Source organism: Fundulus heteroclitus, chromosome 24, assembly GCF_011125445.2.
Source record: "Fundulus heteroclitus isolate FHET01 chromosome 24, MU-UCD_Fhet_4.1, whole genome shotgun sequence".
In the NCBI taxonomy this organism is placed as follows: domain Eukaryota; kingdom Metazoa; phylum Chordata; class Actinopteri; order Cyprinodontiformes; family Fundulidae; genus Fundulus; species Fundulus heteroclitus.
The window spans coordinates 7,860,366-7,873,277 of NC_046384.1; the positions used below are offsets into that span (position 1 = coordinate 7,860,366).

The window sequence follows — 12,912 nt, forward strand, 5'->3', positions numbered from 1 at the left end:
GACGGGTGTGGCCAGGTTAGCGGGCCTCAATGTGTCTGACGTCTTGTTTTCTGTTGCCTACGTCCCTCTCTGCTGTGCTGCAGCTCAGCAACCTCTCTAGCTCTGGTTGATACAATAACGCAGAATTACAACAAAGATCCAAGGTGAAACCCTTTTCTTTCAGGTGGGAAAGTTTATTTATTATTATTATTAAGCCCAAAGAATCGGTTGAAAACCTGACCTTTTAGAGCTTCCCAAGCTCTGATTGGTTGATTGGTCAGACTCCATCTCCACTGACTTTTTGTCCAGATATTCACTTAATTCAGCCTTTAAATGTACCTTTAAATTTGGACTTTGACCCGGTCGATGACGCGTAAACAACTTTTCCCCACTCTGTGCTCATGCGTCTTCAGTTAAATGATGCATAAGACGCACTCCTGACTGAGTTTTTCTAACTAAATCTACTTCGAATGTCACAGTTTTCATATGAATGTTATAACTGAACATTGGATTTCAGGAAAGGTATCAAACAAACTCAGCCTGCCAACATGTTTGCGCACCAACTTCCAACAAAAGAAAAGTTTTCATCTGAATTCCTCGGACTTCCATGCGATAGTTTTACAACGAGCAAGCCAATTAAATAACCCTTTTGACATTTTTAGTTTCAGAGGCCAGAGATGGAAGATCTTATCTCACCTGTACCGTTTCCAACTGCCTGCAAGGTGGCTTCGGGCCCCAGGCCGTCAAAATCATCTTTTATTTCATCTGCAAACACACAGGAGAAAGAAGAGGAGGGGAGGGTGAGCGATGCTGAGGCCTTTCAGAAGGAGAGGAAGTGTATGGAGAAAGCAATAAAGGCGCCGCTGTGCATCACGGCGTGCCGCCGCTTTGTTCAGCATGCCTAATGAATGCTATCACCGGGCCCAGACAGTGACTTATTTACCTTTAACATGACAGAAAGCAGCAGGGGAGGCGAAGGAGGCTCCAGTCGCCAAACAGCGGCGATTAAATACAACACGGAGCACATCCACCTGAGCAATCACAGAGCTCCAGCCAACACGCCGGCTGAGCTTATTACTCCCCGGCTGTGACGCCGCTGCAGTCCTCGGCATGCGCGCTCACGGCCGCTTTATCGCACGTCACGTGGCGGAACGCCTCTCTCCATTGTGAAGAGCTCGCATTTTTTTGGGATCCGCCGCAAAAGCCCCGGCAGAGAGCCGGTGCCTTCGCTCCTGGAACTAAAAAGAATACAAACCCTCGACCACAAACGAGCGGTTGTAGCTGCAGGAACATTTCTCGGCGGCAGAAATAACCCCATCGGTCCGGGGTAGACCTCAAGTGGGCGGGGCCACGGAGTCAGTGTTTTCAAGCAACAAAATGGGCAAGCGAGGCCTCTAATTCCAACTTTTACATGCACGATCCTGGAGGAGGACGTGAGTTTTTGACCATAGAGAGACAGAAAGACATCCAGACAACCTTTTTGATCCGTCGCTAGGTCGTAATTAAAGTGCAAACCTCGAGAAATCTGTTTCTTTTTTTTTTGCCTGGGAGGCCGCACAGAGCAGGCCTAATCAGGGTAATGGCACCGGGCCCAGGCAGACAGCCTGATATTGTCCTGGCACAGGTGAGGCAGCTGTAAATAAACGGCGGATGGAGAGAGGCCCATAAACAAACCCTCTCCTGACAAATCTTTCCCTCCGCGCGAGGACACCGAGCGGACAATCAGCCTAAGAAGGAGCCGGTCCCTCCTTCCCGGCCCCGTTGGTGCAAATCAAATCGAGGTGCTTCCGAGAACGTGTGCCGCTCCTGTACAAGGGCGAGTTGCATATCCATAATAATGCCCCCCCCCCCCCTCCCCGCCCCCTTTTTTTTCTGGAGATCGGAGGAACCTGACTGGGATAATACAGGAAAAGGTTGTGTCTTTGCATGTTGATAATAATGTCATCCTGCTTACATTACTGCACACAAAGGCCAGAAGCGGCTGGAATTTTTATTTTCGGCTGAAAACAATGGGGCTCGGCAGTTTGCGGGACTCGCAATTCCAGGGTTTGCTTGGAATTAGAGACGTGGCTTCAGCGGCGCGGTGATAAATATCCCGGTCAGAGGGTTTACAGAATAATGACAGACTCTTCTGATGGGTAGGGTAACGTCTCGCTGTCTCTCCCCTCCCCGTACATGTATAGGAAACTGAATCCATAAATACAGGCAGTCAAAACAGATTAAAATGTCCCCACAGGTATCGGATATCTGCATGTATGAAAACCTCCCGAAAGGGCGAGAAACTCCCTCGTGTTTCCGCGTCCTTGCAGGCACCCTGTTTGCTTTGGGTAATCAAATTTGCCTGCATGCCTACGGCCTGACGTGGAGGGACGACCGGTGGGATTAACCAGCCCCTCGTTCTCCCTCTGTTTGCCCTGGAAAACCTCTGCTTATCTGCGGTCGTCTGAGCGCGCCAGCTTCCAGCGGTGGAGGTAGGCTAGCGCCGCTCGCGCACCTCTCCGGCCCCCTCCTTAGTACGACATGCACAGATCCAGCGCCGTCGTGGTGGAATCACCAGAAAGTCGAAGCCGAACACACACACACACACGTGCACGTCTGTGTTATTGGGAAGGCATTTTCTTTGGAGGCCAGAGAAGCGTGTTTGGTCAGCAGTTAATCACGGGCACCTCCTTGAAGAGTGATGTTGGGGTCTGAAGGCGCTCAGGAGGAGCCCAGACTACCTCAGAGGGGCCCGACTGTAATTCCACCTATTTTCTTAGTCGCTCTGATGGTGTTTATTTTCAAAACATTCCTATTTATACGACCGGTCGCCGCAGTCGCTGGATCTTTTAAAGTCCTCCCCCCCTGTGACTTTTGTGCTTTTCAGCTGTAGGTACCCTGAATCTGTCAGGTTTGACTGAACGGTCTTTGAACTGCAGGTTATGTTCTGTTTTAACAAGCGAGTGATAGGGAAGCCAACCCCTGGCCGGGTGGACTTTGGTCTAAAACAGAACGGTGGTATCTATATGTTTTGGACAATTGTATGTGACAGACAACCACCAGGTAGGATACCTGCGAGTTCCCCTGCGTTTCGCTCCGTCCAGCCATCCATCAGCTCTGAAGAACGCATTCCCACAGCATGGTGTTGCCATCATATCATTGTCAGTTTGCATCTATTAAGGCTGTGTATGCTTTCTGTCTTTGAAAAGCTCAACCAAACACGCTGAAGGTTCTAGTTTTAATGGGAGAAAATGGAAAAAAGTTGAGAGGGCAGGAATATAGTCCTTTAGTTTAACCCAAGCCAAAGCGAACGGGAACTGCCGTGGAATCAGCATGTTTTCTGGGGGGACAGAACATGCTATATTCCCGAGAACAAACAGGCAAATAAGCAGAAATCTTGCCGACCTTCTGGAAGGAGAGCAGGAAAAGAGCAGGTGATTTATTTCAGAACGTCTGTCAGCGATAATGATGTCATGCCTTCCAGCACATTGCGTCCAGCCTCGCCGCGGGATCGAGGAATGTCAAGGACAACGTTGGCCGCGAGACCATACCCTGGAACCAGAGAAAGATCCCTGATAAACTCTGCTCCACTTTCTCGGTCGCCGTCTTCGCCCAGAAGCCAGAAGAACGGATCCCGTGACGGCGACGCCTCGAGGGTGGACCCCCGGAGAGCCGGTGGACGCTTCGATCCTCCCCGTCCGTGTCTTGGTCAGAGAGCGCTCTAACAACTTCTGGCAAGGGAGTGACGGCAGAACCGTGAGGGAAGGAGGGAGCGGGGTGCCGGCTTATCTCAGGGCCGAGCTATGTGCTGAGGTATCACTGTAGACACCGAGGCTCCGTGGAGGGAGGAAAAAAAAGAGAAAAAAGCCCGGCTGGGAAACACAGCAGCCGCAAGATTGGGAAAGAGACTCCCAAACGCTCTAATAAACTTGACTTGCTCTCCGAAATATGTCAGCCAGTTTATCACACAAGAAGCAGATTATCTGGAAATTGCAACATAGTTGAATTACAGACATTATGGCACCGCAGGTCTTTATCAAATAAACAATTACCGTATGCAATGACAGCTTGTTTATCCTTTATCTTGATTTATTTACCAAACCGTCTCCTCTTTCTTCCACCCCTTAAGGAGCCAACATAAAGCGTTATTTAGGAAAAGTTTTTTTTCTTTCTTTCGTCCCTAATAAATGCACCCCCCCCCCCCCTCCCCCCACGTATTAAAATTTAAGGCTGCTGAATGTTTCCCCGGTTTTTCGGCACCGTGCACAGCCAGTTCATTAGCAGAAATGAATAGCGAGGCCCGGCTCATTTAGATGGGCTGTCTTACATGACTTCTCGCCGTACTCTGTTCCTGTCACATGCTTCCAAGAATCATTGACTCTTATTATACATGTAAATGGCTATCATAAAAATAAAAATTTCATTTAAGATTGTTAATGACCTTTTTTTGCAGCAGTCTGCCTTCCTTTAATGATTATACCCTGCCCCCTAATTAAAAGTATTTATCTTTCAAGCATCCGTGACTGGCACCCCCTGGAATGGGAGCTGCTCAACAAAAGACCATCACTCAGTCAGGTTTGGGGAGGTATCACCTGCCAGCCTTTAATGTCTTGCATCTCCTGCAGATCTGATTCCTTCCTGCATTGTCCCCCCCCCCCCCCCCCCCCACCACCACCACCACCACGCTCCTACATTACTGTAAATATTTTTCCGTTGTTTGGCTCAGAGCGGGGTCTTTTCTCTAAGCGCGAACCAAATGGTCCACCGCCGCTTGTGGAGAAACTGTTTATCACGTCTGTCTGCCGAGATGAGAATGGGGGTGGGGGTGGGGGGGCATCGCCATCAGACCTGGCTTTGATCGCTGTTTGCAAAACGCTCCGTGCCGTTTGCTTGAGTCTACAGCAGCACCAGATGGGTGGGGTTTACGGCATAAGATAAGTTCCACAAGTGGCAGGAGGTGCACACAAAGTGCCGGAGATTCAGCTTAAGGATTAGTTTTTGGGGGATTGGGAGCTCACCTGAACCTCAAACATCTGGCGACACCAAGGAAAGCAAAAAGCAAAGATGGGTTTTGTGGAACATCCTGGGCTCTCCGCCTGTCATTCTGGCCACAAATGAAGGGCTAGCTAGCTAAGCTAACCATCCTTTATGATCGTCGACCGATTAAATCATTGCTTTTTATGGTAACAAATGTTCCACGGATTGGAAACCTGAATCAAATCCTTTTCCAGGCCCAGAAGGATTCAAGGTAACTCGGGATGAAGCATCTCTTTGGTCTGACCCTCAAGTAAAGGGCGCTGCACCTGCCATTGCACGAAATACAGCACTCTCCATTCTTTACTATCATTCACCTTCAATCGGGCTCTTGAAATTGTTTTCTATACAAATAAATGTGATATACATGATATTATGAAACGTGCAACCTGATTCAACCCCTCCTACCAGGTGAAATTCATCGGGTTTGATTTCTATTAGGATTAGGACACTCACCAGTACCATCGACCGAGGCACTCAGGATGTCATTGTCAGGCCAGATGTGCTCCACACCGCTGTCCCGCATCTCGTCGTCCTCTTCGTCCTTGGTCAGCAGGCCGTGGCTCTCGGCGCGCGGCGATGCCTCCGGGTTGGTGAGGCTTGCCGGGCTACCCGTGCCGTTGATCAGGGGGTCCTCCTCGGACACGGGCAGCTTGTCCTCCTCCTCCGTCTCTGAGCCCGTCTCCACCACATTCTCGTAGTTGAGAGCTGCAAAGGAGAAGGAGAGGGTGGACAGAGAAAGGCCGGTCAGTGCTGGAAACTTATTTGGATTCCGGCGAGGGGGGGTGGGGGTGGGGGGTTTACAACCCAATTACAGCATCTGCGACTGGAATTTGTGGCTGAACCGCAGCGGTGGGCAGACAGCTGTCCAGGAGATGCGGGCCAAAATAGCAGCTAATTTTCAGTCCTGCTCGCATGCCTCAGATGCCGTTGAGCTGCACCTTTCAGAACGGCTCGGCTCTGAAACATACCACCCGGGCTTTGGATGCTCCACATAGCCCGTACGGTACCATAACCGGCTTAACTTGCTGTCATTTACATCATTTCATACAGCCTGCGAAAGTCCTTACTGTTACTGTACATTTAAACGAGTTTCGATCATAAGCAGAATGCAGACGGCTGCTTCCACCGCACACAGGTCCCTGACATATGCCTGGTTTTCTTAAAATAGACAGCCTGTAAATAAGGGCTGTGAACTCAATCAAAGGTGGCTCTCATGCAAATGTGTCACCGCCAGCGGCTGCTCCTCAGCAAATACACAGCTCGGGCTAAATCACTGCTGAAAACGGACGTTGGAGCGACGCAGATGGAGCGGCAGGCGAGCCAGAAGCACGCGGCATCTCACGGGGGGACACACCTCGCTGGTAGTGGAGGGCGGGGAACCTATGGCCCTGAGCTTTGTGCTTCCAAACTCTGCTAAAATGAACGCATTCATTCAAAGTTCATATTTTAGAACACCTATGCAGGACAGTTGACTTTGTGCCTAATTAAAGCGTCTTCCTGAGTAAGTAGGAGCGGCTGAAGCCTCTTGAACCGTCTCCGACACAATAGTGCTAACCAAACGAAGTCCACCCATGACATTTCTGAAAACATCATACATATGAAAAGATAAGCCTCCCCACGGCTCCGCCTAACACGTCTCCCCGCGACTGACCGGTCTGCACTTGCCTCCGGGCGAACAACTGCACAACAGGTGCAAATTAAAATGAAAACGGGGCTTTCAGACGGGGGAGCGAAGGAGGGAGGAGGAGGAGCAGGAGGGTGGGAGAGCGGTGACCTGCCTCGAATACCAATCGGCGGAGGAAACAAAACCTTTTCAAGAGGTGTGATCACAAGGGTTTAGGCAAGTTCAGACTCAGTAATGCTCCTTACGGATGACAAAAAAGGCAACCCTGGCTGGAGACGCTGGGAGTTCCTGGGTGGTCCGCACACACCAAAGGACGTCGTACCTGCTTGGATGTTACACCAACTTTTCTCCGGCCATTTTAATGCCCGTCTGCCTCTGCTGCATCCCCACAACTATTTCAAACTGTTCCCAACCATGTCCCGTCGGCTCTGTGTCCCCCCCCTCCCGGCTTCCAGAGGAAAGAGGGAGGGGGTTGCCGCTAGAACAAAAGGCCGGGAGGCTTGGGAAGCTATCAACCCATCCCTGTGAACCTGATCCCTGGATGCAGATTCAATGACGGCGGAGCAGGGGCCGGCTGAATGAAATTATCTAAGGCTGGACAGGTTTTAAAGGGCCCATTCTTCCCCAATAAAAGGAGCGAGGGAGCTTCTTTTTGTCTCCGCACACATCCAGCCAGGGCAGAGCGCACCGTTCCTGACTTCCCACATAGGGAATGAGGGGAACGCCGGCCCTTTGCCGCGATCCGCCTAACTTCCCGGCGACTTTCGGGAGTTTCGAGCGGCTTGCCGAGCGAACGGGGGCGGCGCTGAACTGTCTGAACGCAGTCGTCTCCGAACGTCAGCTGTCAAAACGCGCACCTCCAAGAAGGCAAGAATGACAGCGGGGCGCTCGTCAAGTCAAACGCGTAGTCTTAGCGCGGAGAAAGCCGCCCATTGTTGAGGTGCCACCGCTGACAGGAGCCGCTCCCTCCGCGAGCGCCGAGCATCTATTGGTATTGTGTCACGCAACAAAGTAATTCTAACCTACTAATATTTCGCAGGCAGCTTTTACGTCTCCCCCGAACATCGGTCTTAATCAGCCTTTTGTGTCTTTTTGGGAAAGAAGAAGACAAAAAGGAGATAATGTTTACTCCTCAAAATGCCTCTTCTGTCCCTTTCTTACCTTAAGTGTCATCCTTGACAAAGGCAAATTATGGATGACGCTCTTTTCTCCCTCTTTCGCTACCTGTTTCAGACCGCTTTCTTCTCGCCGACTTGAGCTTTGCAGATAATTAAAATGACACGTGTGTTTAGAGCGTCTGACATAACCTGGTATTACTCTGTCGTTTAGCGTAGAAAAGGAGCAGAGCCGTGGTTGATATTGCGTATCGATCAGGGTGGCTGGGAGTGAATTTGACTGGAGCAACAGGGGGAAAGGCGACAGCTCAGATGTGACAGAGCCACTGGGGGGAACTAATCTAACAAACCTCGGCTTCTAAAATAACTGTGTTTGTGAGGGGCTTGACAGCAAAAACACACGCTTTCAATGGCGGAGTTATAATCAACTCCCGCAAAACGATTGGATGCATTCAAAGAGAAAGTCTAAGCGGTGGCCAGTTTCTCGCTTTTCTAGCTGACGGTACGGCATCGTTTGGCAAAGTTTGGGATGCAACATCTAGAGTCATAGAAAAATCCACCCGCTGCTAGAACCACCTATAAGAGCAGGAACTCTAACGCAAAGACATCCCACCACAACATTTCAATCAGGTGGAGGTCTGGGCTTTGACTAGGCCATTGCACCACCCTGATCTTTGCCTTTTCAATCGTCCTGTTGGAGATTTGCTGATGCGCTGCTTGGGATCATTGTCCTTTTCATGACCCAGTTTGGACCAAGATTCATCCGTCAGACAGAAGGCAACATATTTTGCCCCAACAATCAGAGAAATATGCGATTGACTTGCAAAACAGGCCCAGACCATCAACCCTCCACCACCGTGCCAGACAGCAGGGGTGGGATGGTTTCCTCCAAACATGTCGCTGTGGGTTATGGGTAAAAAAATCCTCCCTGACCTCTTATGGTCCATTCGGATGCAAAAGAAAATGTCCTGATTGAACGCCAGTGAAGTCCAGGATGGAGCTCTTGGGGTTTTTCATCATCTTTTGGAGCATTACACGTTCTGGTATTAGGATGTTTTTGCTGGAATGTCTCCTCCGCCTGTCTGAAGTCTTCACCTTTGCACTAAGCTCTGCCAAAACTCACCGTTTCCATACACCCGGTCCCACATCTTGTTTAAATAGCCGCCCCTCGCTGCTACCTTCCCTAAACCTTATGGTAGCAGCAACGCTGGACATGTAACAGCAGTCAAACAGCAGTAAAACAGCTCTGCTACGAATTTCCGCCTAAAAAAAAAAAACACCCCGTCTTACCTGCAGGCTGCTGGGAAAAATCATTTCACCAAACTAACAGGTATAATCACATTTATTTAACAATCCCCAAGTAGCTAGAGCAGAGCCCACAGGAGGCAGCGTTAAAAGGCCTTTCCTGCTCGAGTGTCAGAGCCAGAGAGAGAAGCAGAGCTCTGTGGAGGTGATCGCTGCAGGGAGGATGACTAACACCCACGTCGGCGCTCTCGCGCTCACCCCGGCCGACTTTTCTCCCTCCTTTTTAAAGTCAAGTGTCGAGGCTTAGCTCCAGGTGACACGCTCGGCCTCCTACGCCGATAATGAGCCGGGACAGTCTCCCTATTGGACGATAACTGCTCGCGCTCGCTCCCTGTCTCATGAATGCGAGCCAAGCGGATCACCTGGATGGCTGCGAGGCAGAGACGGCGATGTGTGTGTGTGTGTGTGTATGTGTGTGTGTGTGTGTGTGTGGGAGGGCACGAAAGGTGGAAGCAGGGTCGCTGCCTCGTGGCTACGGCCGGCGGTAGCGGATTCTCACGATGACCTTTTGTCTGCTATTGTTCGCGTCTGCAACAGTTTAAGCACTTCCTCGGGTAAGTCTGACAGAAACCTCACACCAACCGAGGGCAGCTTTTCTCCATAGTTGTTTTTTTATTATTATTATTATTATTATTCTTTTAGACAACCTTTCCTGCCGTTTTCTTTCTTAAAACAACCACCAACAACAACAACGACGACGTCGTTCCTCCGTAACACAAACCTGCCCGGTGACGTGAGCCGGGCCCAGACAAAAGAAAGGCGGACATGTTTGGATATTTTGCGCTATCTTGTCTCGGTATAATGGCGTGATCGAGCACAAGGGGCAAATCGGGGCCAAGTCGGTGAAAGGACGGTGGCAGAGGGCAAACAAAAGCTCTGAAAGGAGACAGCGAGAGTGAGGGGGGGAGGGAAGGGGGGGGGGGGCGACATGAGGGAGACGATGAATGGTGAAAACTCAGTGAAGTGTAAACGCAACCTGGGTGTGTGTGTGTGTGTGTGTGTGTGTGTGCAGAGACGGGGGAGTGAAGTGAGTAAGTGTTTGTTTGACAGAGAGAAGTTTCTTGCATTTTCGCCGTTCAAGAGATGCGTTTAACCTTTATTACACCCACAAGAAGTGAACGATTTCACTTTCCTCCAGGATACCTCCGACACGCCGTGTCAAGAGTCCAAAAAGTTTTCCGCTCATGCGGTTTTCTGGGAGCGCACCTAACCTTTGGAGCTCCACGCATTTTTTTAAAGCCCGGTGCAGCACAAAATACGAAGGTTTATTAAGTCCTGAAGACTGAAGCACCACACTGAAATGTAGGAGCTGGTCATTTCTTACTTTAAAAAACACCGAGCGGTCAAAAAGAAGAACTTTGAACACCAAGTTTGGACTTTTCTATCCAACTAAGGAGTCTGTTGGATTCATAAATGTAATAGTTCAGTGAAATATTAGTTTCTCATACTTTCTATTATAATAAACAACAACTAGCTTTATTTTTCTATGGCTTTTTAAAATATTTTCCTCACTTATGAAGAGTTTTCTGTTTATTATTATCATTATTATTATATGTTTTTGTTTATTTACTGTTTTCTTGATTTATTTCCACGTATTTAACTGTTTTTGTTTATTTTTAAAATAGAATCTTTTTCTATTTTATTTTAATTTACCTAGTTTAATCTCCTCCCATTTTCTGTTAGGTGCATTATTATTTAATTTATTCCTATTTCATGTTGTATCATTTTTTTTACTCATTTTGCATGTTTAATTTTGTATTTTTCACATTATGGTGTTTTCATATTCTCATTTTATTTTCACATATATTTTACATTATTTCAAGCGAATCCAACCATAAAACCTCTGAAGTGACCAGAGATTTCCTTCCGTTGATGCACAATTTGTTAAATGTTTTTTTTTTTTTATCTTGTTGTTTTCTTATGCTCAGAAATTTCAAAATACTCTTAGCTTATAATATGTTATTGACATCTTTATGGTTGGAAACTTGCAGGTAACACGTGCTTTTGTTAGATTTGAGAGATGTGGATCACACGGGGACCTTTCGGGTTAAACGACCAAACAAAACGACCAGATTCCTCAGGATAAAGCATAAGAATTACATGTTTTAGATCAGGTTTTGGATCATTTAGGGAAACGGAGAGCCCTTCTGTCCAGTTTCTGCTGGGGTTTGTCCATAAGGAGACCTTCGCAGCAGCACTGACTCTAATTCAATTAATGTGCCATTTATTTGCAGAGGAGGCCCAGGCAACAGGCTGGGGAGGGGAGGGGAGGGGGGAAGCTCAGAGGTCCCACCTTTGCTGGGTCCTGCACGGATTCACCATCTGTGCCACCTCCCCACCTCCTCCTCCTCCCAGCTCACACATGTTCCTCCCTCCAACAAATGTTCCAAGTAGACCCTCCTCCCACCTCCCCTGTCACACAAGCCAAAGAAGAAGAATAAAAAAGACACACAAAAGCTTCCCCTGGCTGCCCTCAGGACTCCCAGGCCAGGAGAGGAGAGGAGAGTGGGAGGAAGGAAGGAAAACAGAGCAGGGAAGGCTTTGAGGAGGGAAGGCGCTTACAGAGCGTATATCTTTTATACCGACTCAGGTGAGCTTCCGGATGTTGCACACGTCAAACCAACGGGAAGCAAAGGGGGGTGAAAGAAACGGTTAAAATTAGAAAATTTAATTTATTTGATAATTTCCCAGAATAATTAGAGTTAATATGGGTTAATTAATATGCAAATCTCTCAGCAGATGTTCAGCAGCGAGGCTGAGGAAAATACAGCCCCCTTCTACTTTCTCCTGCCTGGTTTTGGCTGTCAGTTATTGGGCCGTAATTACTGTAACTAACCAAACACACACACACACACACACACATATCCAAAAGGGGGGGGGGGTGAAAAAATTAAAAAGAAACGTTTGCTGGATGAACCGCTTCCAGTTTTGGAGTCGTCGCCAGGCGAAGTGGGGGCTTCTTCTCGTGCACATAAAAGGGAGACCATCACTAATTTCCCCTCCTTTATAAAAAAAAAAAAAAAGCCCCCCTTTTTTTTCTGCCACGAATGAAGCCGAATGAGAGCAGCAAGTGCTCTAAAGTACACGAAATCTGCGGGACTTTGTTTCTGAATGTGCATGTAAACGGAGACTGTGGGGGGAAGAAGAGGCACCTGCAGGTTAATGGTGTAGAAACACGGCTAATAAAACAGATGTGTGCAATCGATTTCAAGTCAAGACACGTGTTTATGCATTAAAATATATGAAATGAGTATGAAAGCATTAAAAGGCGAGGTTTTCAAAGTAAAACATTGCATTGCTGCTTTTAGAGTCATAATTAGAGTCTTAAGTAACTGATCAGGGCGGCTGTGATCAGAGAAATTATCAGACTTTGGGTCTTTTCATCAATCCTGATATTAAGTATTTAACTATCAGCCTTTTTAGCAAGCAAAAAAAAAATGTTTGCACCCAAAATGTAACATTATCACCCTAAAAACAGCATTAGCATGCTCTGTCAGTTAAGGCTGCAGTGCATTCTGGTCTATTTCAGCCGATGCATGATGCATTTCTAGTGTTGTTCCATATTTAACGCTGGATTTACAATTACTGTGTTAAAATCAGTGTCACAGTTACCGTTAGCATGCTAATTTTACATACAGAAAGCTAAATATAACTGTACACATGTAAAAATAATAGTTAAAATGACAAGGCAGCCTTTAGGGCAGTAATATATTTATGAGTGTGCAAAAATCACAGTTAATATGTTAAAATTGAGTTTGAAATTATTATTTGAAAAACTGAGAGCTACGGTTAGCATGTTAAAATTACAGTTAAAAATGTTAAAATTGCTGCTAGCGCTATAAAATTACGATTAGCATGCTAACTTACGATAAA

General features: G+C 47.8%; 1 protein-coding gene across 6 annotated transcripts in view; it reads right to left on the reverse strand.

Moving 5' to 3' along the window:
- The window catches only part of zeb2b (zinc finger E-box binding homeobox 2b), an 84,194-nt gene that overhangs the window by 16,917 nt on the left and 54,365 nt on the right, over nucleotides 1-12,912 (reverse strand). For 2 of the 6 annotated variants that reach the window (XM_012879829.3, XM_012879831.3), the window contains exons 3-4: nucleotides 5,449-5,703; nucleotides 676-744 (exon numbers count right to left, since the gene is read on the reverse strand). In XM_012879829.3, the coding sequence (XP_012735283.2) occupies nucleotides 676-744; nucleotides 5,449-5,703 (324 nt within the window). The remainder of the gene's footprint in view (nucleotides 1-675; nucleotides 745-5,448; nucleotides 5,704-12,912) is intronic. The other 4 variants (XM_036127940.1, XM_012879830.3, XM_036127938.1 and 1 more) reach the window with 3 other exon arrangements.